The 20404-nt window shown below is 47.4% G+C and overlaps 1 protein-coding gene across 1 annotated transcript in view; it reads left to right on the top strand.

The window, feature by feature from the left end:
- The window catches only part of cirop (ciliated left-right organizer metallopeptidase), a 197649-nt gene that overhangs the window by 65542 nt on the left and 111703 nt on the right, over positions 1–20404 (top strand). Inside the window, exons 2-3 of the mRNA XM_085983680.1 lie at positions 13086–13483; positions 15863–15956. Coding sequence (XP_085839806.1) covers positions 13174–13483; positions 15863–15956 — 404 coding nt within the window. The 5' untranslated portion in view covers positions 13086–13173. The remainder of the gene's footprint in view (positions 1–13085; positions 13484–15862; positions 15957–20404) is intronic.

Genomic DNA, 20404 nt, shown 5'->3' with positions numbered 1-20404 from the left:
AGGTTTTGCATATGGAGTTCTTGGCTGGGCAGCGCGACCTCGGGTGCTTCTCCTGGCCACAAAAAAAACAGCCGGCGGCCCGATCGCGGATGCCCGATGTCGGGGCCGGTGCCGGGGGTGGCGGGGCCGGTCGGGTCCGGGACGCCGACGCAGAGGTAGGTCCCGGGGGCGGCGCTGGGAAGGTTGCTGTGGTAGGGGTCGGGCCCGAGTCCCAGGGTCGCGAGCAGTACCTGGTGAATGCTTCCTGATCTTGGTGGGCCACTTCCAGGGAGATAGCGAGGGCTTCAGCTTTTTCCATGCTGAGGTCTTTAGCTTCCAGCAGTCTTTGCCGTGAGTACTCAGACCGTAGGCCTTTCAGGAATGCGTCGCGGATATTATCTTCAGTATTTTCGGCTGCCGACACCGATTTAAAGTCACAGTTCCTGGCGAGTGCATATAGCGCCTGTGAGAATTCGGCTACTGATTCTCCTGGCTGTTGCGGCCGTGATCTTAGGAGGTGCCTAGCGTACATGTAGTTTACCGGGGTCCGGTACTTCTGTTTCAGCAGGTTGATGGCGGTCTCGTAGGTAGTCATGTCCTCGATGAGAGTGTATACTCTCGGGCTCAGTTGTGCCTGCAGGACACTTAGTTTGGATGCCTGAGGGACGCTGGATTCTCTCAGGTATGATTCGAAGCAGACCAGCCAGTGTTTAAAGTCTGCGGCTGAGTTTGCTGCTCGTGGGTTCAGGTCCAGGTACGGCGGTCTGAGGGCTCGCAGCCAAGCTGGCTGGTGTGGCTGTGCTCCTGGGAGCTGCGCTGGTGGCTCCTCCGCCGGTTGTGACTCGTTGTCGGACATCATTAAATTTAGTCAATAAAATTGATATACCTATCAATTCCTCCAATAAAAGGCGAAGAGTTACGAAGGTGACTAAAGGTTTTTATTGACTAAATAACAGAGCCCACTCTCGTGGGTGATCCGATCCAAGCAGGAGGAATACCAGCCAGTCGCTCACCTTTATACCTGGCCTGGTGGGTGGAGCCAAGGCGGAGTCGGCAGTGGTCATCCCAGGTATAGCAGTGTGGCAAGAGGCGACCTCGTACCGTGATACAATAGTGGTCAGTGATACAGTTATAACGAACAGTGGTGAACAGTGCTAACTACTAACAGTGATACGATAGTGAACGTGGTTTACCACACGCCTCGATTAGATTCCAGTCTGTAACTCACTCCCGGGTATCTGTTATTCTATATATAAACCCCCCGAACCCCTCGATTAGATTCCAGCCTGTAACTCACTCCCGGGTATCTGTTATTCTCTATATAAACCCCCCGAACCCCTCGATTAGATTCCAGCCTGCAACTCACTCCCGGGTATCTGTTATTCTATATATAAACCCCCAAACCCCTCGATTAGATTCCAGCCTGTAACTCACTCCTGGGTATCTGTTATTCTATATATAAACCCCTGAACCCCTTGATTAGATTCCAGCCTGTAACTCTATCCCGGGTAACTGTTATTCTATATATAAACCACCCGAACCCCTCGATTAGATTCCAGCCTGTAACTTGTATTGATTTCTTTGTGGGTTCAATGACGAGACATTTATGAAAGAGAATGTCTTTTAATCTAAAGTCTGTTCAACTCTTTATACAGCTTTACAGGAGACACGATGCTAGTGATGCATCTAGAACGAAACTGAAACTAAACCAAACTGCTTGCCTCTCACATGACCTCTGCTGGTCAGGCATAAGTAATCAATACATGCAACTATGCTGGTAAGGCATGATAATCAAACAGGCAAATAACATCACTATTTGCTGATATCATTACATCTCCCTTTCTTAAAACAAAAGTATTTTACTTTTAACTAACAACATGTTTTCTTTGTATTAATCTGCATTTTAACTGTAACACTTAATGAACTTACATTATCATTATCATGATCAAGGTTTTTTAACCTTGCTTTGTGTGTTCACATGAAATATGTCAATACACTAGAACTTGAAGAAAGAATAAGATAACATTACTTCCTTCTATAACAATAGTCCTTAAATTTGCTCAATGAGTCTCTCAGGAGGCTTCACGTGTCTTGAGGATTTTCTGATTGATTGTCCTTGAATCTGAGTTGTTGCCTCAGATGATGTGTTCTCAGCTGTGTGATCAGGTTGTTCAACAGTATCAGTCTCTTGACCTGCTGTGGCTTGTCCCATGAGAAGATCTCGATGATTTCTTCTCAGAACAGCACCCTCATCTGTCTGAATGGTGTATGATCTTGGTTGAACTTCACTCAGGACAGTTCCCTTCTGAGTCCATGTGTTTGTTTTGTCTTTGAACCTTACTTGGTCACCAGTGTGGAGTTCAGGTAGGCTTTGTGTTCCTCTGTCATAGTAGTACTTTTGCTTTTCTTTCTGTTCTTTGAACTTCCTCACTTTCTCCCCCTCTTTTGTTTTCAGGAGGTTCTCCGGGATGGGTAGGTTTGACCTTAGCATACGTCCCATAAGGAGTTGGGCTGGTGGCATACCACACTCGAGCGGCGTTGTGCGGTATACAAGCATGCTTTGGTCGAAGTCAGTTCCACTGTCTTTTGCCTTGTACATCAGTCTTTTCACTGTCTGGACCGATTTTTCCACTAGACCATTGGACTGTGGAAAGTGAGGACTTGACGTTGTGTGGGCAAAGTCCCACTCTTTGGCAAAGTGTCGGAAACTTGCTTGTAAAACTGAGGTCCGTTGTCTGTGAAGACCTCGCTTGCCACGCCATGTCTGGAGAATATGGCTTTCATACATGTTATCACAGCATCTGCAGTGGTGGTGTGCAGTCTACAAACCTTTGGATACAGGGAGTAATAGTCTGTGACGACAAGATAGTCCTTCCCTTGACATACGAATAGGTCAGCGCCTACCTTCTGGTAAGGTCTGTCTGGCGCTGGGTGTGGCTTTAGTGGTTCTACCGGATTGCTTGCTCGATATTTCAGGCATATTGTGCAGTTTGACACCTCATTTGTCACATCTTGGTTGATTCGTGGCCAGTACATCACCTCTCGTACTCTTTTCTTACACTTTTCGATTCCCAGATGTCCTCCATGGATCTTTTTTAACATCTCTTTTCTCAGACTCTTTGGGATAACTATTTTACTTCCTTTGTAGATGATGTCTTCGACCACTGATAGTTCTGCCCTGCAGTTCCAGTACTCTGCCATGTCAGGTGAGCAGTCTTGCTTCATGTTGGGCCATCCATCCAAGATGCTTTTCCTCAGTCGTCTCATTGTTTCATCTTTGTTTGTCTCATTCTTTATGAGCTCCATTTTTGCATCTGCTATGGGCAGTGCACTTGTGATCATGTCCACGTAGGCGTTCACTTTTTCATCCATTGTGGTGTTTGCGGGCTCACTTGGGTCAACAGCTCTGGACAACGTGTCTGCTGTATACATCAGCTTACCCGGTGTGTACGCAACATTCAGTGTATAGCGTTGCAGCCTGATCATCATTCTTTGTATTCTAAGCGGACAGCTATTTAGTGGCTTTTGGAACAATGCAATCAAGGGCTTATGGTCAGTCTCTACACTGATTGCTTGTCCTGCCACAAACTGGTGAAATCTTTCACAGGCGTATGTGATGCTGAGCATATCGCGTCTCCGCGTCTGTCATTGAGCGCGATGCATATGCAATAGGTTGCCAGTAGTCATATTTTTGAAGAAGAACGGCACCGAGCCCACTCTGTGATGCATATGATGATATCTTGATGGGTCCCGCTGGGTCATAAAACCTCAGAACTGGTTCCTCTGTGAGCAGTTTCTTTAGATCGCTCCATGACTTCTCATGCTCATGATTCCATTCCCATTCTATGTTCTTTTCAGTTAGTCTTCTCAGCGGCGCCATCTTTTCTGAGAGGTTGGATATGAATTTACCCATGTAGTTGATCATTCCATTAAACCTCTGCACATCCTTTTTGCATTGTGGCTTTGGCATATTCTCAGTGGCGGACACCTTTCTGGGATCTGGTCTGATGCCCTCACTGCTAAGGATATCTCCCACGAATGTCAGTTCTGTCACCCCGAGCTGGCATTTCTCTCTATTCAGCTTCAGGTTTGTTTTCCTTGTTGCTTCCAGCACTTTTTTCAGTCTCTCGTCATGCTCAGTTCTCGTGGTTCCCCATACTATGATGTCATCCATTGATGTATCAACTCCCTCCAGGTGCTCATAGATCATATGAATTGTTTTGTGATACACTTCAGGAGCTGAGGCAATGCCAAATGGTAACCTTAGGAATCTGTATCTGCCAAATGGACTGTTGAACGTGCACAGTCTTGAACTTGCTTCGTCCAATTTCATCTGCCAAAATCCTGAGGATGCATCTAACTTGCTGAAATATTTTGCATTTGCAAACTGTGCCATGATTTCCTCACGTATAGGAAGCTTGAAGTGCTCTCTCTTTATTGCTCTGTTTAGATCTCTTGGATCCAGGCAAATTCTGAGCTTTCCATTCTTTTTGTCCACTACGACGAGGGAACTCACCCACTCAGTTGGCTCATCTACCTTCTGAATCACGTTCAGGCTTTCCATCCTGTCCAACTCTGCCTTCAGTTGCTTTTGAAGAGCAAACGGAACTTTTCTGCATGGATGTATGACCGGTGTCATACTTTTATCTACTCTGATCGTGTGTTCTCCTGGAATGCAGCCTAGACCCTTAAATAGGTCTTTGTACTCTTTCATGAGTTCATCATAGACTGTCTCTCCTTCGCTTTCCACAACGAGGACTCTCTTTACCAGGTTCAGTCTCTCACAAGCTTTTAAACCTAGTATGGCTTGCACCTCCTTTGGCACCACGATTAATGCTAACGTGTGCTCTCTGTCCTTGTGTGTCACTTTGACAATGCATCTTCCTTTCACTGGTATTTCAGTACCTGAGTATCCTGTCACTATCACTTTGATTCCATGTATCTTTGGTCTGGGTCTAATTTTCTTAAAATCAGTCTCTGATATCACATTAACTTGTGCTCCAGTATCCAATTTAAATGGAATATGTATGTCATTCACTTTTAGTGTCAACATCCAGTCTCTTTTTTCTTCTTTGTTTTCAGACACAACATCTACATAGAACTCCTCTATCTCGCTTTCATCTACTGTATGGACCTTGCTTTGTTGCGCTTTGTTCTTACAGCAACGGGCATAATGGTTGTTTTTGTTGCAACTATTGCATTTTTTACCATATGCTGGACACTTTTTTGGTGTATGCTGTGTACCACATCGACTACATGTCTTTCGATTGTCCCTTTCATTTTCGTTCGCTGGCCACGCCTCTTTTTTCACATTGGCGCTCTTTTTGTTAAACGGTTTGTATCCGTTCTTTCTCACTGCATCCACGTTGCAGCTATTGTCACTGAACAGCTCCTTTGCCTGCAACTTCACAGTCTCTGTAGCCCTACACAGTGCTATGGCTTTTCCCAGGTCTAGATCTTGCTCTCTTAGCAGTCTTTCCCTTAGACCATTATCTGGAATACCACACACCAGTCTGTCTTTTATCAGCGAGTCTGTCAGTCCCCCAAATTCACACGATTTGCTTCTGTTTCTCAGTTCAGTCACATACTGATCAATAGTCCCTCCCGTTTTCTGTACACATGTGAAAAATCTGTGCCTCTCAAACGTCACGTTACGTTTAGGTATGCAGTAGGCCTCAAACTGTTCCATTATTTTATCTAGTTTCATTTTGTCTCCATCAACAGCGAATGTGAAGTTATTATACACCTCCAGCGCTTCATCACCCACGACATGTAAGAACAGTGACGATTTCTTTTTATTACTTTTCTCGTCAGCTCCGATTGCCGCTAAATACAATTCCAAACGTTGTTTGAATCTCCTCCAATTTTCAGCCACATTACCTGTCAACTGAAGCGTCGCCGGTGGGTGTAAACCTTCCATTTTTTCACTTCGTTTGCTATTCTCCAATGGTAAGCAACGATGTTCTCTTTTGGCTTGCTAATTTGTGGAGAGCTGATTTAACTTCGGATTTTTTCTCTTCATCTCTTTCAGCCACTTCTGACACCATGTATTGATTTCTTTGTGGGTTCAATGATGAGACATTTATGAAAGAGAATGTCTTTTAATCTAAAGTCTGTTCAACTCTTTATACAGCTTTACAGGAGACACGATGCTAGTGATGCATCTAGAACGAAACTGAAAGTAAACCAAACTGCTTGTCTCTCACATGACCTCTGCTGGTCAGGCATAAGTAATCAATACATGCAACTATGCTGGTAAGGCATGATAATCAAACAGGCAAATAATATCACTACTTGCTGATATCATTACATAACTCACTCCCGGGTATCTCTTATTCTATATATAAACCCCCCCGAACCCCTCGATTAGATTCCAGCCTGTAACTCACGCCCGGGTATCTGTTATTCTATATATAATCCCCCGAACCCCTTGATAAAATTCCAGCCTGTAACTCACTCCCGGGTATCTGTTATTCTATATATAAACCCCCCAAACCCCTCGATTAGATCCCAGCCTGTAACTCACTCCCGGGTATCTGTTATTCTATATATAAACCCCCCGAACCCCTCGATTAGATTCCAGCCTGTAACTCACTCCTGGGTATCTGTTATTCTATATATAAACCCCCGAACCCCTCGATTAGATTCCAGCCTGTAACTCACTCCCGGGTATCTGTTATTCTATATATAAACCCCCGAACCCCTCGATTAGATTCCAGCCTGTAACGCCCTCCTGGGTATCTGTTATTCTATATATAAACCCCCCGAACCTCTCGATTAGATTCCAGCCTGTAACTCACTCCTGGGTATCTGTTATTCTATATATAAACCACCCGAACCCCTTGGTTAGATTCCAGCCTGTAACTCACTCCTGGGTGTCTGTTATTTTATATATAAACCCCCCGAACCCCTCGATTAGATTCCCGCCTGTAACTCACTCCCGGGTATCTGTTATTCTATATATAAACCCCCCGAACCCCTCGATTAGATTCCAGCCTGTAACTCACTCCCTGGTATCTGTTATTTTATATATAAACCCCACGAACCCCTCGATTAGATTCCAGCCTGTAACTCATTCCCGGGTATCGGTTATTTTATATATAAACACCCCCGAACCCCTCGATTAGATTCCAGCCTGTAACTCACTACCGGGTATCTGTTATTCTATATATAAACCCCCTGAACCCCTCGATTAGATTCCAGTCTGTAACTCACTCCCGGGTTTCTGTTATTCTGTAGGAATCGATCTATCCCTAACTGAAGCACTGAAGTCGAGTCAGTTCAATAATTCAACTGAATTTAATCAAACAAGTGAACAAAACAAAAACATGCAGGAGCAACAGCAAGCAGGTCTTTTCAGCAGCTTGTTACACGAGGTCTGGCTTAGAACCTCCCACTCTCTGACGTCGTGACGTCATCACGTTTCCCGCTGTTCGGGGCATCACGTGACCAACGTGATGACGTCATCACGTTGTTTCAGGGCTTTTGCAGAAAGCTTATTTACACTCGGCCAACAAACACCGATGCTGTAGCATTGGGTTAAAGACAGTTATGCATTTGTACAGAAGATCATTGGTGGTTTTGCCACATGCGCCCCCCCAGAAGTGTCTTTAATCGCAAAGGTCAATCGCAGAGGAGGTCGGACAATCCTGTCGGAGCGACTCCGATATTCCCAGAGAGGAATGGATGGTGCAGGAGATGAGCTGGGTTGCGGGGCCAACAGGCCAGGCGCGGCGTTCGCGGGCAGTCGGCCACGACGTGGCGGCTGCGCTGCCTCGACTGGCTGCTCGAGATCCAGGTGTGCAGCCTTGAGGCGGTCCACGGAAATGTGGTCGGGTTTCCCTCCGACGTCCACTAGAAAACTCTTGGCGCTCGCCTGCAGTACTTGGAAAGGGCCTGCGTATGGAGGCATGAGAGGACTACGGTGGGCATCCTGTCGGACGAAAACAAATTTAGCCCTCATAAGCTCCAGCGGAACATGTGACGCAGGCAGTCCGTGCTGTGAAGTCGGAATGGGCCGGAAAGAGTGCGCTGCAGCCCGGTGAGCCTCCAGTTGTTCAGCTGCTGACCACGGACGCGTCGGTGATGGAAGAAAGTCGCCAGGCACCCTGAGCGGCTGGCCATAAACTAGTTCAGCGGCCGATGCCTGCAGGTCCTCTTTAGGCGCTGTGCGCAACCCGAGCGTCACCCATGGCAGCTTATCCACCCATGCAGTCCCTTGGAGGGTGGCCCGCAGCGACGCCTTCAAAGAGCGGTGAAAGCGTTCGCATAACCCGTTGGCCTGCGGATGGTAAGCCGTGGTCCGATGGAGCTTGGTGCCCAAACCTGAAGCCACGGCGTTCCACGAAGCAGACGAAAACTGCGGCCCGCGGTCCGACGAAATGTCCGATGGAACGCCGAAACGAGCAACCCAGGATGAAAGAAAAGCTCGGGCGACATCCGCGGAGGTGGTGGACGTTAAAGGAATGGCCTCCGGCCACCTGGTGGTACGGTCGACGATTGTCAAAAGATGCGTAAGCCCTTGTGACGGCGGTAGTGGGCCCACGAGGTCGACATGAACGTGATCGAATCGCCGCTCCGGTACCTCGAAAACGGCGACAGCCTGTAACTCACTCCCGGGTATCTGTTATTTTATATATAAACCCCACGAACCCCTCGATTAGATTCCAGCCTGTAACTCACTCCCGGGTATCTGTTATTCTATATATAACCCCCCCGCACCCCTCGATTAGATTCCAGCCTGTAACTCACTCCAGGTTATCTGTTATTCTATATATAAACCCCCCGAACCCCTCGATTAGATTCCAGTCTGTAACTCACTCCCGGGTATCTGTTATTCTATATATAAACCCCCGAACCCCTCGATTAGATTCCAGCCTGTAACTCACTCCCGGGTATGGCAGAGCAGGCTTGAGGGGCCGAATGGCCTACTCCTGCTCCTATTTCTTATGCTCTTATGGGACAGTGGCAGCGTGAATATACAATTGGCTAAGGGACAGAAAGCAGAGAGTAGTGGTGAACGGTTGTTTTTCAGACTGGAGGGAAGTGTACAGTGAAGTCACCCAGGGGTCAGTATTAGGACCACTGCTCTTTTTGATATGTAATGGCCCAGAAATTCGGGTCTCCACGGGTGAGTACGCACGGGGTACTCACCCGTAAGCCCAATGGAAGTGCCGGTTTCCTGCAAGAACTGCGCATGCGCGGGAAACCGGCACTTCAATTCAATTCAATTCAATTTTATTTGTCATATATGCAGCAGACATGTGTACTGCACAATGAAATGTTGATTTTTACGAGTCCTCCCAACATTGGAATAAATATGGCATAACAATGATAAAAATACTAATAGAAATACAGTAATAATAAATAAAACAACAGTAATAAATAATAATAAATTAATCGTTCATGAGTCTTATGGCCTGGGGGTAGAAGCTGTTTCGAAACCTGCTGGTACGAGACCGTATGCTTCGGTATCTCTTACCGGACGGGAGCAGGGCGAAGAGGTTGTGGCTGGGGTGGCTCGCGTCTTTGATGATTCTCAGGGCCTTCCCCCGGCACCTCTCGGGGTAGATATCCTGCACAGCAGGTAGTTTAATTCCTATAGTGTGTTGTGCAGCTTTCACTACCATCTGTAGAGCCTTGCGGTCTGTGGCGGTGCAGTTGCCATACCAGGTAGTGATGCAGCCGGACAGGATACTCTCGATGGTGCACCGGTAGAAGTTGGTGAGAATCTGGGGGGCCATTCCAAATTTCTTCAGTCATAGAGTCATAGAGTCATAGAGTTTTACAGCACAGAAAGAGGCCCTTCGGCCCATCGTGTCTGCGCCGCCCATCCATCCCTGTCCAGTCTAATCCCATTTTCCAGCATTTGGTCGATAGCCTTGTATGCAATGGCATTTCAAGTGCTCATCCAAATGCTTCTTGAATGTTGTGAGGGTTCCTGCCTCTACCACCCTTTCAGGCAGTGAGTTCCACATTCCAACCACCCTCTGGGTGAAAAAGTTCCTCCTCAAATCCCCTCTAAATCTCCTGCCCCTTACCCTGAATCTATGCCCCCTTGTTATTGACCCCCCCACTAAGGGGAAAAGTTCTTCTTTGTCTACCCTATCTATGCCCCTCATCATTTTGTACACCTCAATCAGGTCCCCCCTCAGCCTTCTTTGCTCCAAGGAAAACAACCCCAGCCTGTTTAGTCTTTCTTCATAGCTGAGGCGCTCCATCCCAGGTAACATCCTGGTGAATCTTCTCTGCACCCTCTCCAAAGCAATCACATCCTTCCTATAGTGAGGCGACCAGAACTGCACACAGTACTCCAGCTGTGGCCTAACTAGCGTTTTGTACAGCTCCATCATAACCTCCCTGCTCTTATATTCTATGCCTCGGCTAATGAAGGCAAGTATCCCATATGCCTTTTTAACCACCTTATCTACCTGTTCCGCTGCCTTCAGGGATCTATGTACATGTACACCAAGGTCCCTCTGACCCTCTGTACTTCCTAGGGTCCTACCACTCATTGTGTATTCCCTTGCCTTATTTGTCCGTCCAAAATGCATCACCTCGCACTTTTCAGGGTTAAATTCCACTTGCCACTTTTCCGCCCATCTGACCAACCCGTTTATATCGTCCTGTAGCCTGAGGCTTTCCTCCTCGCAATTTACCACCCCACCAATTTTCATGTCATCTGCGAACTTACTGATCATACCTTTTACATTCTCATCCAAATCATTTATGTAGATCTCCTGAGGAAGAACAGGTGTTGGCATGCCTTCTTGGTTACAACGTCGATGTGATGAGACCACGTTAAGTCCTCCGTAATGAATACACCCAGGAATTTGAAGCTGCTGACCCTCTCCACCTCAGCCCCTTCGATGTAGATTGGGGTGTGCCCCTCCCCCTGCCGCTTCCTGTAGTCCACGATCATCTCCTTTGTTTTGCTGATGTTGAGGGAGCGGTTGTTGTACTTGCACCATTCTGCTCGGGCTCTTACCTCCTCCCTGTAGCCTGTCTCGTCGCCATCTGTGATCAGGCCTACAACGGTAGTGTCATCAGCAAACTTGATGATGGAGTTGGAGTTGTGCGTGGCCACGCAGTCGTGAGTAAACAGGCAGTACAGAAGGGGGCTGAGCACACAACCCTGGGGAGCTCCCGTGTTCAGGATCAGTGTTGAGGAGACACAGGCAGACTCGGCTACCAAGAGAGGACAGGATATGCTCTCACTGCAGTCAGGGAGTGGTGGAGACAGAGATGCACTTCCTCACAGCTTGTAGAAAATATCAGGGCATAAGGGAGAATTTCTACCCAAAATTCACAAAAATATGCCCGGAATTCAGAAATTTGAATGACAACCAAAAACTCCCATACCTACTAGGGGAAGAGAGAAATTGTGTAACCTTAGCGGCACACTATGTTACAGCTTGCCATAAACAGAGGGACAACCACTAAATCTAAGAAAAGAGTATATACAAATTATATGAATGTATATTTATATACTCAGGGATATATCTGTTTATACACTGTATGGATAGATCTGTATTTTTGTGTACAACCATGAATGTTTTTCGATGCTTTGGCAACATAAGATGTACCTTGTCATGCCAATAAAGCGATTTGAATTGAATTGCTGCCTATTTTCACCACCTGGGGCTGCCCGTCAGGAAGTCCAGGATCCAGTTGCATAGGGAGGTGTCAAGTCCTAGCTCACTGAGCTTGTTGACAAGTTTGGAGGGGATAATGGTATTGAATGCTGAACTATAATCAATGAACAACATTCTCACATAGGTGTTCCTCTTATCCAGGTGTGATAAGGCAGTGTGCAGTACAGTGGCGATGGCATCATCCCTAGATCTTTTTGGACGGTAGGCAAATTGGAGTGGGTCCAGTGTGTCAGTTAGTAAGGAGTTGATGTGGGTTTTGACCAGCCTCTCAAAGCACTTCATGACGACAGAAGTGAGTGCTATGGGGGCGGTAGTCGTTTAAACAGGTTACTTTTGTTTTTTTGGGGACTGGAATAACCGATGTCATCTTGAAGCAGGTGGGGACTACAGACTGGCACAGTGAACGGTTGAATATATCCGTAAACTTCCGTTCCCCTGAAAGAAGGGGTTCAGAAGTCGAACGCGTGCGCAGGAGAGGCAGCGCGTGCGCATCGAACTTACGTTTTTTTTGCAGGTTTTTCTGCGAGGTTAAGTCTCCAGAAATTAGACATGTAAAAAGCAGGCGTAAGGCCGGCTTTTTACAAGGTAAGTGGTGAATTAATTAAAATTAAAACATTTTTTCCACAGGTTTATTAATTTTTAACTACTTTAAAGAAAGGTAAGTTCACTTTTAGCCCTGTTAGAAAATGTAATTAATTTTTTCAAAAATTTAAATTATTGTTTAAAATAGTTATTTCATGTAATTTATACTTTATTTTGAAAATGTGATGTTTTTTAAAAATGTATTTGAAGATTTAGTGATGTTTTGGGGCTTATAGTATTTATAGGTTTGTCAGCTCTTCCTGTCAAATTTATGAATGGGCATTTCCCTGCTACCATTGGCTCTCCATGGCCCACGTGATCCCAGGGGACGCATCGAACTAACTGCACCCCTGGGATACGCAAGCACTGCGCGCCGGCAGTTGGAGGAGGCCCCAGATCGGAATCCCACGCGGGCCCGCAGCACACCGTGCCGGCGCGCTAGGTAAGTGCAGGTCGGGGGCTTGCACCCGCGGGAAGCCCCCGACCCGAATTTCTGGGCCATTAATGACCTAGAGCTGGGTATAGAGGGCATCATTTCAAAGTCTGCCGATGACACAAAACTCGGAAATGTCGTAAACAGAGAGGAGGATAGGAACAGACTTCAGGGGGACATAGACAGACTGGTGAAATGGGCAGACACATGGCCAATGCAATTTTACGCAGAGAAGTACGAAGTGATTCATTTTGGCAGGAAGTACGAGGAGAGGCAATATAAACTAAAGGGTGCAGGAACAGAGAGACCTGGGGGTATATGTACACAAGTCTTTGAAGGTGGCAGGACAAGTTGAGAAGGATAGTGACAGTGTTTAAGAAACCTTCACACCCCCTTTAATGAGAGTGATTTTTTTCCCCCTTTAATGACCTCCGCAGGCCGCCCAAGATGAGAACTGCCGGCTCCTGCTGAGATGATGGAGAGTCGGTGATCTGAGGGCATTCCCCCGGTGCCCGTCTTCGCGCCATGAGGCCGCGGATAGCGGGCGGGCGCCTCTCGCTTGGCTCTGCCATGCTCCTGGCCATGGCGCTCTGCTGCGCGGGGCGGTGCCTGCATGACGAGGTCCAGCGGAGGGTGGCCGGCGCGACGGTCGTGAGCTACGGCAGGGAGTGGGGCGTCGGACGGTCCGGCCGCCCGTCTCCGCCCCGGCTGCTGCCCATCCGGATCACCGCGCACTACCCCGCCGTCCCGATCATGGCACTGAGGCCCGAGGAAAAAAGACGGCTCAACTCGTCCATCCAGAAGGCCATCGGACTCCTCGCTAAGCTCCTGGCAGGTGAGAGCGGAGAACGGGGCTCCGACTGTATGCCTGTTACAGCGTAAATCTCCCTGTCCCTCTGTGTGTGTCTCTGTTACATGTCAGTCTCCCTGTCACTGTGTGTGTGTCTCTGTTACAATGTCAGTCCGCCTGTCCCTCTGTGTTTGTCTCTGTTACAATGTCAGTCCGCCTGTCCCTCTGTGTGTGAGTGTGTTACACCATCAGTCTCCCTGTCGCTGTGTGTGTTACACCGTCAGTCTGCCTGTCCCTCTGTGTGTGTCTCTGTTACAATGTCAGTCCACCTGTCCCTCTGTGTGTGAGTGTGTTACACCGTCAGTCTCCCTGTCCCTCTGTGTGTGTGTGTGTGTTACACCGTCAGTCTCCCTGTCGCTCTGTGTGTGTGTTACACCGTCAGTCTCCCTCTCGCTCTGTGTGTGTGTGTGTTACACCGTCAGTCTCTCTGTCGCTCTGTGTGTTTGTGTTACGCCGTCAATCTCCCTGTCGCTCTATGTGTGTGTGTATGTTACACCGTCAGTCTCCCTGTCGCTCTGTGTGTGTGTGTGTTACACCGTCCGTCTCCCTGTCGCTCTGTGTGTGTGTGTGTTACACCGTCCGTCTCCCTGTCGCTGTGTGTGTGTTACACCGTCAGTCTCTCTGTTGCTGTGTGTGTTTGTGTTACACCGTCAGTCTCCCTGTCCCTCTGTGTGTGTCTCTATTACAATGTCAGTCCATCTGTCTCTGTGTGTGTGTCTCTGTTACAATGTCAGTTGGTCTGTCCCTCTGCGTGTGTCTCTGTTACAATGTCAGTCTGCCTGTCCCTCTGTGTGTGTATGTTACACCGTCAGTCTCCCTGTCCCTCTGTGTGTGTCTCTGTTACACCGTCAGTCTCCCTGTCACTCTGTCTGTGTGTGTGTTACACCGTCAGTCTCCCTGTCGCTCTGTGTCTGTGTGTGTTACACCGTCAGTCTCCCTGTCCTTCTGTGTGTGTGTGTGTTACACCGTCAGTCTCCCTGTCGCTCTGTGTGTGTGTTACACCGTCAGTCTCCCTGTCGCTCTGTGTGTGTGTTACACCGTCAGTCTCCCTGTCGCTCTGTCTGTGTGTGTGTTACACCGTCAGTCTCCCTGTCGCTCTGTGTCTGTGTGTGTTACACCGTCAGTCTCCCTGTCGCTCTGTGTGTGTGTGTGTTACACCGTCAGTCTCCCTGTCACTCTGTGTGTCTGTGTGTGTTACACCGTCAGTCTCCCTGTCGCTCTGTGTGTGTGTGTTACACCGTCAGTCTCCCTGTCACTCTGTGTGTGTGTGTGTTACACCGTCAGTCTCCCTGTCGCTCTGTCTGTGTGTGTGTTACACCGTCAGTCTCCCTGTCGCTCTGTCTGTGTGTGTGTTACACCGTCAGTCTCCCTGTCGCTCTGTGTGTGTGTGTTACACCGTCAGTCTCCCTGTCGCTCTGTGTGTGTGTGTTACACCGTCAGTCTCCCTGTCGCTCTGTGTGTGTGTGTTACACCGTCAGTCTCCCTGTCGCTCTGTGTCTGTGTGTGTTACACCGTCAGTCTCCCTGTCGCTCTGTGTGTGTGTGTGTGTTACACCATCAGTCTCCCTGTCGCTCTGTCTGTGTGTGTGTTACACCGTCAGTCTCCCTGTCGCTCTGTGTGTGTGTGTTACACCGTCAGTCTCCCTGTCGCTCTGTGTGTGTGTGTTACACCGTCAGTCTCCCTGTCGCTCTGTGTCTGTGTGTGTTACACCGTCAGTCTCCCTGTCGCTCTGTGTGTGTGTTACACCGTCAGTCTCCCTGTCGCTCTGTGTGTGTGTGTGTTACACCGTCAGTCTCCCTGTCGCTCTGTGTGTGTGTTACACCGCCAGTCTCCCTGTCGCTCTGTGTGTGTGTGTTACACCGTCAGTCTCCCTGTCGCTCTGTGTGTGTGTTACACCGTCAGTCTCCCTGTCACTCTGTGTGTGTGTTACACCGTCAGTCTCCCTGTCGCTCTGTGTGTGTCTGTGTGTGTTACACCGTCAGTCTCCCTGTCGCTCTGTGTGTGTGTGTTACACCGTCAGTCTCCCTGTCCCTCTGTGTGTGTGTTACACCGTCAGTCTCCCTGTCACTCTGTCTGTGTGTGTGTTACACCGTCAGTCTCCCTGTCGCTCTGTGTCTGTGTGTGTTACACCGTCAGTCTCCCTGTCGCTCTGTCTGTGTGTGTGTTACACCATCAGTCTCCCTGTCGCTCTGTGTCTGTGTGTGTTACACCGTCAGTCTCCCTGTCGCTCTGTCTGTGTGTGTGTTACACCGTCAGTCTCCCTGTCGCTCTGTGTGTGTGCGTGTTACACCGTCAGTCTCCCTGTCGCCCTGTGTCTGTGTGTGTGTTACACCGTCAGTCTCCCTGTCGCTTTCTCTATTCCAGTGGTTCCTGTTGTTGATAGGCTGCTGCTGTCCCGGGATATGAACAAGTATTGCAAGTCTGTCTGGAGAAATTCATCACTGCCCAACTACAACAAGTAAGTCCTCTGTCAGAATCTGACCACTGAATCTCTCTCTCTCTCAATTCAATTCAATTCAATTCAAATGCTTTATTGGCATGAAAGTTTACAGGGAACCATATTGCCAAAGCTTACATAACAAAAAGTACAGGTTTCCAACATTCTGTAGGTGTCAAACAATTTTGACCCTCGTTGGGTACAGACAATATTAATTTAAACAGTCGTTGACCCTCGTTGGGTACATTCAGTATTAATTTAAACAGTTGTTGGGTACATTCGGTATTGATTTAAACATTTTTAGATTATATATGCTATGGGTGTGCTCGTTAGTCACTCACTGTTCCTCAGGTTGTGACATGTTGTTACATATTGGGCACCAAGATATGGTCTGTCTCCTTCCCCCAGGACTATTCTTAATTTTGACAGGTCATCCTCTCTCTGTCTCTCTCTCATACGAACATACGAATTAGGAGCAGGAGTCGGCCACTCGGCCCTTCGAACCTGCTCCGCCATTCAATAAGATCATGGCTGATCCGATTACTCCACATTCCCGCCTACCCCCGATAACCTTTCACCCCCTTGCTTATCAAGAATCTATCTACCTCCGCCTTAAAAATATTCAAAGACTCTGCTTCCACCGCCCTCTGAGGAAGAGAGTTCCAAAGACTCACGACCCTCTGTGAGAAAACATTTCTCCTCATCTCGGTCTTAAATGGGCGACCCCTTATTTTTAAACAGTGACCCCCTAGTTCTAGATTCTCCCACAAGAGGAAACATCCTCTCCACATCCACCCTGTCCAGATTCCTCAGGATCTTATATGTTTCAATCAAGTCACCTCTTACTCTTCTAAACTCCAGCGGATACAAGCCTAGCCTGTCCAACCTTTCCTCATAAGACAAGCCGCCCATTCCAGGTATTAGTCTAGTAAACCTTCTCTGAACTGCTTCCAACGCATTTACATCCTTCCTTAAACAAGGAGACCAATACTGTACACAGTGCTCCAGATGTGGTCTCACCAATGCCCTGTATAACTGAAGCATAACCTCCCTACTTTTGTATTCAGTTCCCCTCGCAATAAATGATAACATTCTATTAGCTTTTCTTTAATTCATTGATGGGATGTGGGCGTCGCTGGCTAGGCCTGCATTTAGTGCCCATCCCTAATTGCCCTTGAGAAGATGGTGGTGAGCCGCCTTCTTGAACCGCTGCAGTCCATATGGTGTAGGTACACCCACAGTGCTGTTAGGAAGGGAGTTCCAGGATTTTGGCCCAGCGACAGTGAAGGAACGACGATACAGGTCCAAGTCAGGATGGTGTGTGGCTTGGAGAGGAACTTGTAGGTGGTGATGTTCCCATGCGTCTGCTGCCCTTGTCCTTCTAAGTGGTAGAGGTCGTGGGTTTGGAAGGTGCTGTTGAAGGAGCTTTGGCGAGTTGCTGCAGTGCATCTTGTAGATGGTACACACTGCAGCTGCAGTGCGCCGGTGGTGGAGGGAGTGAATGTTTAAGGTGGTGGATGGGGTGCCGATCAAGCGGGCTGCTTTGTCCTAAATGGTGTTGAGCTTCTTGAGTGTTGTTGGAGCTGCACTCATCCAGGCAAGTGGAGAGTATTCCATCACACTCCTGACTTGTGCCTCGTAGATGGTGGAAAGGCTTTGGGGAGTCAGGAGGTGAGACACTCGCCGCAGAATTCCCAGCCTCTGGCCTGCTCTTGTAGCCACAGTATTTATATGGCTGGTCCAGTTCAGTTTCTGATCAATGGTAACCCCCAGGATGTTGATAGTGGGGGATTCAGCGATGGTAATGCCATTGAATGTCAAGGGGAGATAGTTGGAGCCTCACTTGTTGGAGATGGTCATTGCCTGGCACTTGTGTGGTGCGAATGTTACTTGCCACTTGTCAGCCCAAGTCTGAATGTTGTCCAGGTCTTGCTGCATATGGACACGGACTGCATCAGTATCTGACGAGTCTCGAATGGTGCTGAACAGTGTGCAATCATCAGCGAACATCCCCACTTCTGACCTTATTATTTTCCTAGTTACTTGCTGTACCTGCATGACAGATGTTAAGCTAACTGGCCTGTAGTTTCCTGCTTTCTGACTCCCTCCCTTTTTGAATAAAAGAGTTACATTCGCTATTTTCCAATCTAATGGAACCTTCCCCGAATCTAGGGAATTTTTGGAAAATTAAAACCAACGCATCAACTATCTCACTAGCCACTTCTTTTAAGACCCTAGGATGAAGTCCATCAGGACCCGGGGACTTGTCAGCCCGCAGCTCCAACAATTTGCTCAGTACCACTTCCCCGGTGATTGTAATTTTCTTGAGTTCCTCCCTCCCTTCCATTTCCTGATTTACAGCTATTTCTGGGATGTTACTTGAATCCTCTATAGTGAAGACCGATGCAAAATACTTGTTCAATTCAACTGCCATCTCCTTATTTTCCATTATTAATTCCCCAGACTCACTTTCTATCGTGTGGAGATGCCGGTGTTGGACTGGGGTGGACAAATGTAAGAAGTCGCACAACACCAGGTTATAGTCCAACAGCTTTATTTGAAATCACAAGCTTTCGGAGCGCTGCTCCTTCGTCAGGTGAAGTGGAGAGATGCATAAAGACACAGCTTATATAGTCAAAGAATAATGTCAGATGTTTACAGGTAATCTTTCTAACTGCCATTTATCACACTTCGGCAGAGAGATAATCACAGCAATCAAAGGTGTGAATGGTGTCCAAACAGGTCAGTCAGGGAAACATTACATCAAAGAACAATGAGGTTGGGTCACAAGAGGCCGAGGTGTGATAAATGGCAGTTTGAAAGATTACCTGTAAACATCTGGCATTATTCTTTGACTATATATGCTGTGCCTATATGCATCTCTCCACTTCACCTGATGAAGGAGCAGCGCTCCGAAAGCTTGTGATTTCAAATAAAGCTGTTGGACTATAACCTGGTGTTGTGTGACTTCTTACACTTTCTATAGGACCAACGCTCACTTTGTTAACTCTTTTCTTTTTAAAATATCTATAGAAACTCTTACTATCTGTTTTTATATTTCTAGCTAGCTTTCTCTCGTACTCTAATTTTTCTTTCCTTATTAATCTTTGCAGTTTGCAGATGATACTAAGATGGGAGGGAAAGTAGTGAGTGAGGAGGACATAAAAAACCTGCAAGGGGACATAGACAGGCTAAGTAAGTGGGCAGAGATTTGGCAGATGGAATACAATACTGGAAAGTGTGAGGTTATGCACTTTGGCAGGAAAAATCGTAGAGCAAGTTATTATCTTAATGGCAAGAAACTGGAAAGTACTGAAGTACAAAGGGATCTGGGGGTCCTGGTGCACGAAACTCAAAAGGTTAGTATGCAGGTGCAGCAAGTGATTAAGAAGGCCAATGGAATGTTGGCTTTCATTGCTAGGGGGATAGAATATAAAAATAGGGAGGTATTGCTTCAGTTGTACAAGGTATTGGTGAGACCGCACCTGGAATACTGCGTACAGTTTTGGTGTCCATATTTAAGAAAGGACATACTTGCTCTCGAGTCAGTACAAAGAAGGTTCACTCGGTTAATCCCGGGGATGAGGGGATGGACATATGAGGAGAGGTTGAGTAGATTGGGACTCTACTCATTGGAGTTCAGAAGAATGAGAGGCGATCTTATTGAAACATATAAGATTGTGAAGGGGTTGGATCGGGTGGATGCGGTGAGGATGTTCCCGATGATGGGTGAAACTAGAACTAGGGGGCATAGTCTTAGAATAAGGGGCTGCTCTTTCAAAACTGAGATGAGGAGGAACTACTTCACTCAGAGGGTGGTAGGTCCATGGAATATGCTGCCCCAAAAAGCTGTAGAAGCTACATCATTACATAAATTTAAAACAGAAATAGACAGTTTCCTAGAAGTAAAGGGAATTAAGGGTTACGGGGAGCGGGCAGGAATTTGGACATGAGTCTAGGTTCGGATCGGACATGGCCCTGTGGGTAGCGGAGCGGGCCCAGGGGCCGTGTAGCCTGATCCTGCTCCTATTTCTTGTGTCTAATTCTGTTAGATTCAGGAGATGGTTCTGTGATAGTAGATTGGCGGTTAGGATCAGATCAGCCATGATCTTATTGAATGGCGGAGCAGGCTCGAGGTGTCGATTGGCCTACTCCTGCTCCTTATGTTCTTATGTTCTTAGTCATTCTTTGCTGTTTTTTATATTCTGTCCAATCTTCTGACCTGCCACCCATCTTTGCGCAATTATATGCTTTTTCTTTAAGTTTGATACTATCTTTAACTTTTTTAGTTAACCACGGATGGTGGGTCCTCCCCTTGGAATTTTTCTTTCTCGTTGGAATGTATATATTCTGTGTATTCTGAAATATTCCCTTAAATGTCTGCCACTGCAACTCTAATGACCTATCCCTTAACCTAATTTACCAGTTCACTTTAGCTAGCTCTGCCCTCATAATTGCCCTTATTTAAG

The sequence above is a fragment of the Somniosus microcephalus genome, chromosome 4 (assembly GCF_052327205.1).
Source record: "Somniosus microcephalus isolate GS21.2 chromosome 4, FLI_Smic_1.0, whole genome shotgun sequence".
NCBI lineage: Eukaryota > Metazoa > Chordata > Chondrichthyes > Squaliformes > Somniosidae > Somniosus > Somniosus microcephalus.
Note: the sequence above shows the minus strand (reverse complement) of the source record. Positions and strands in the feature narration are given on the sequence as shown.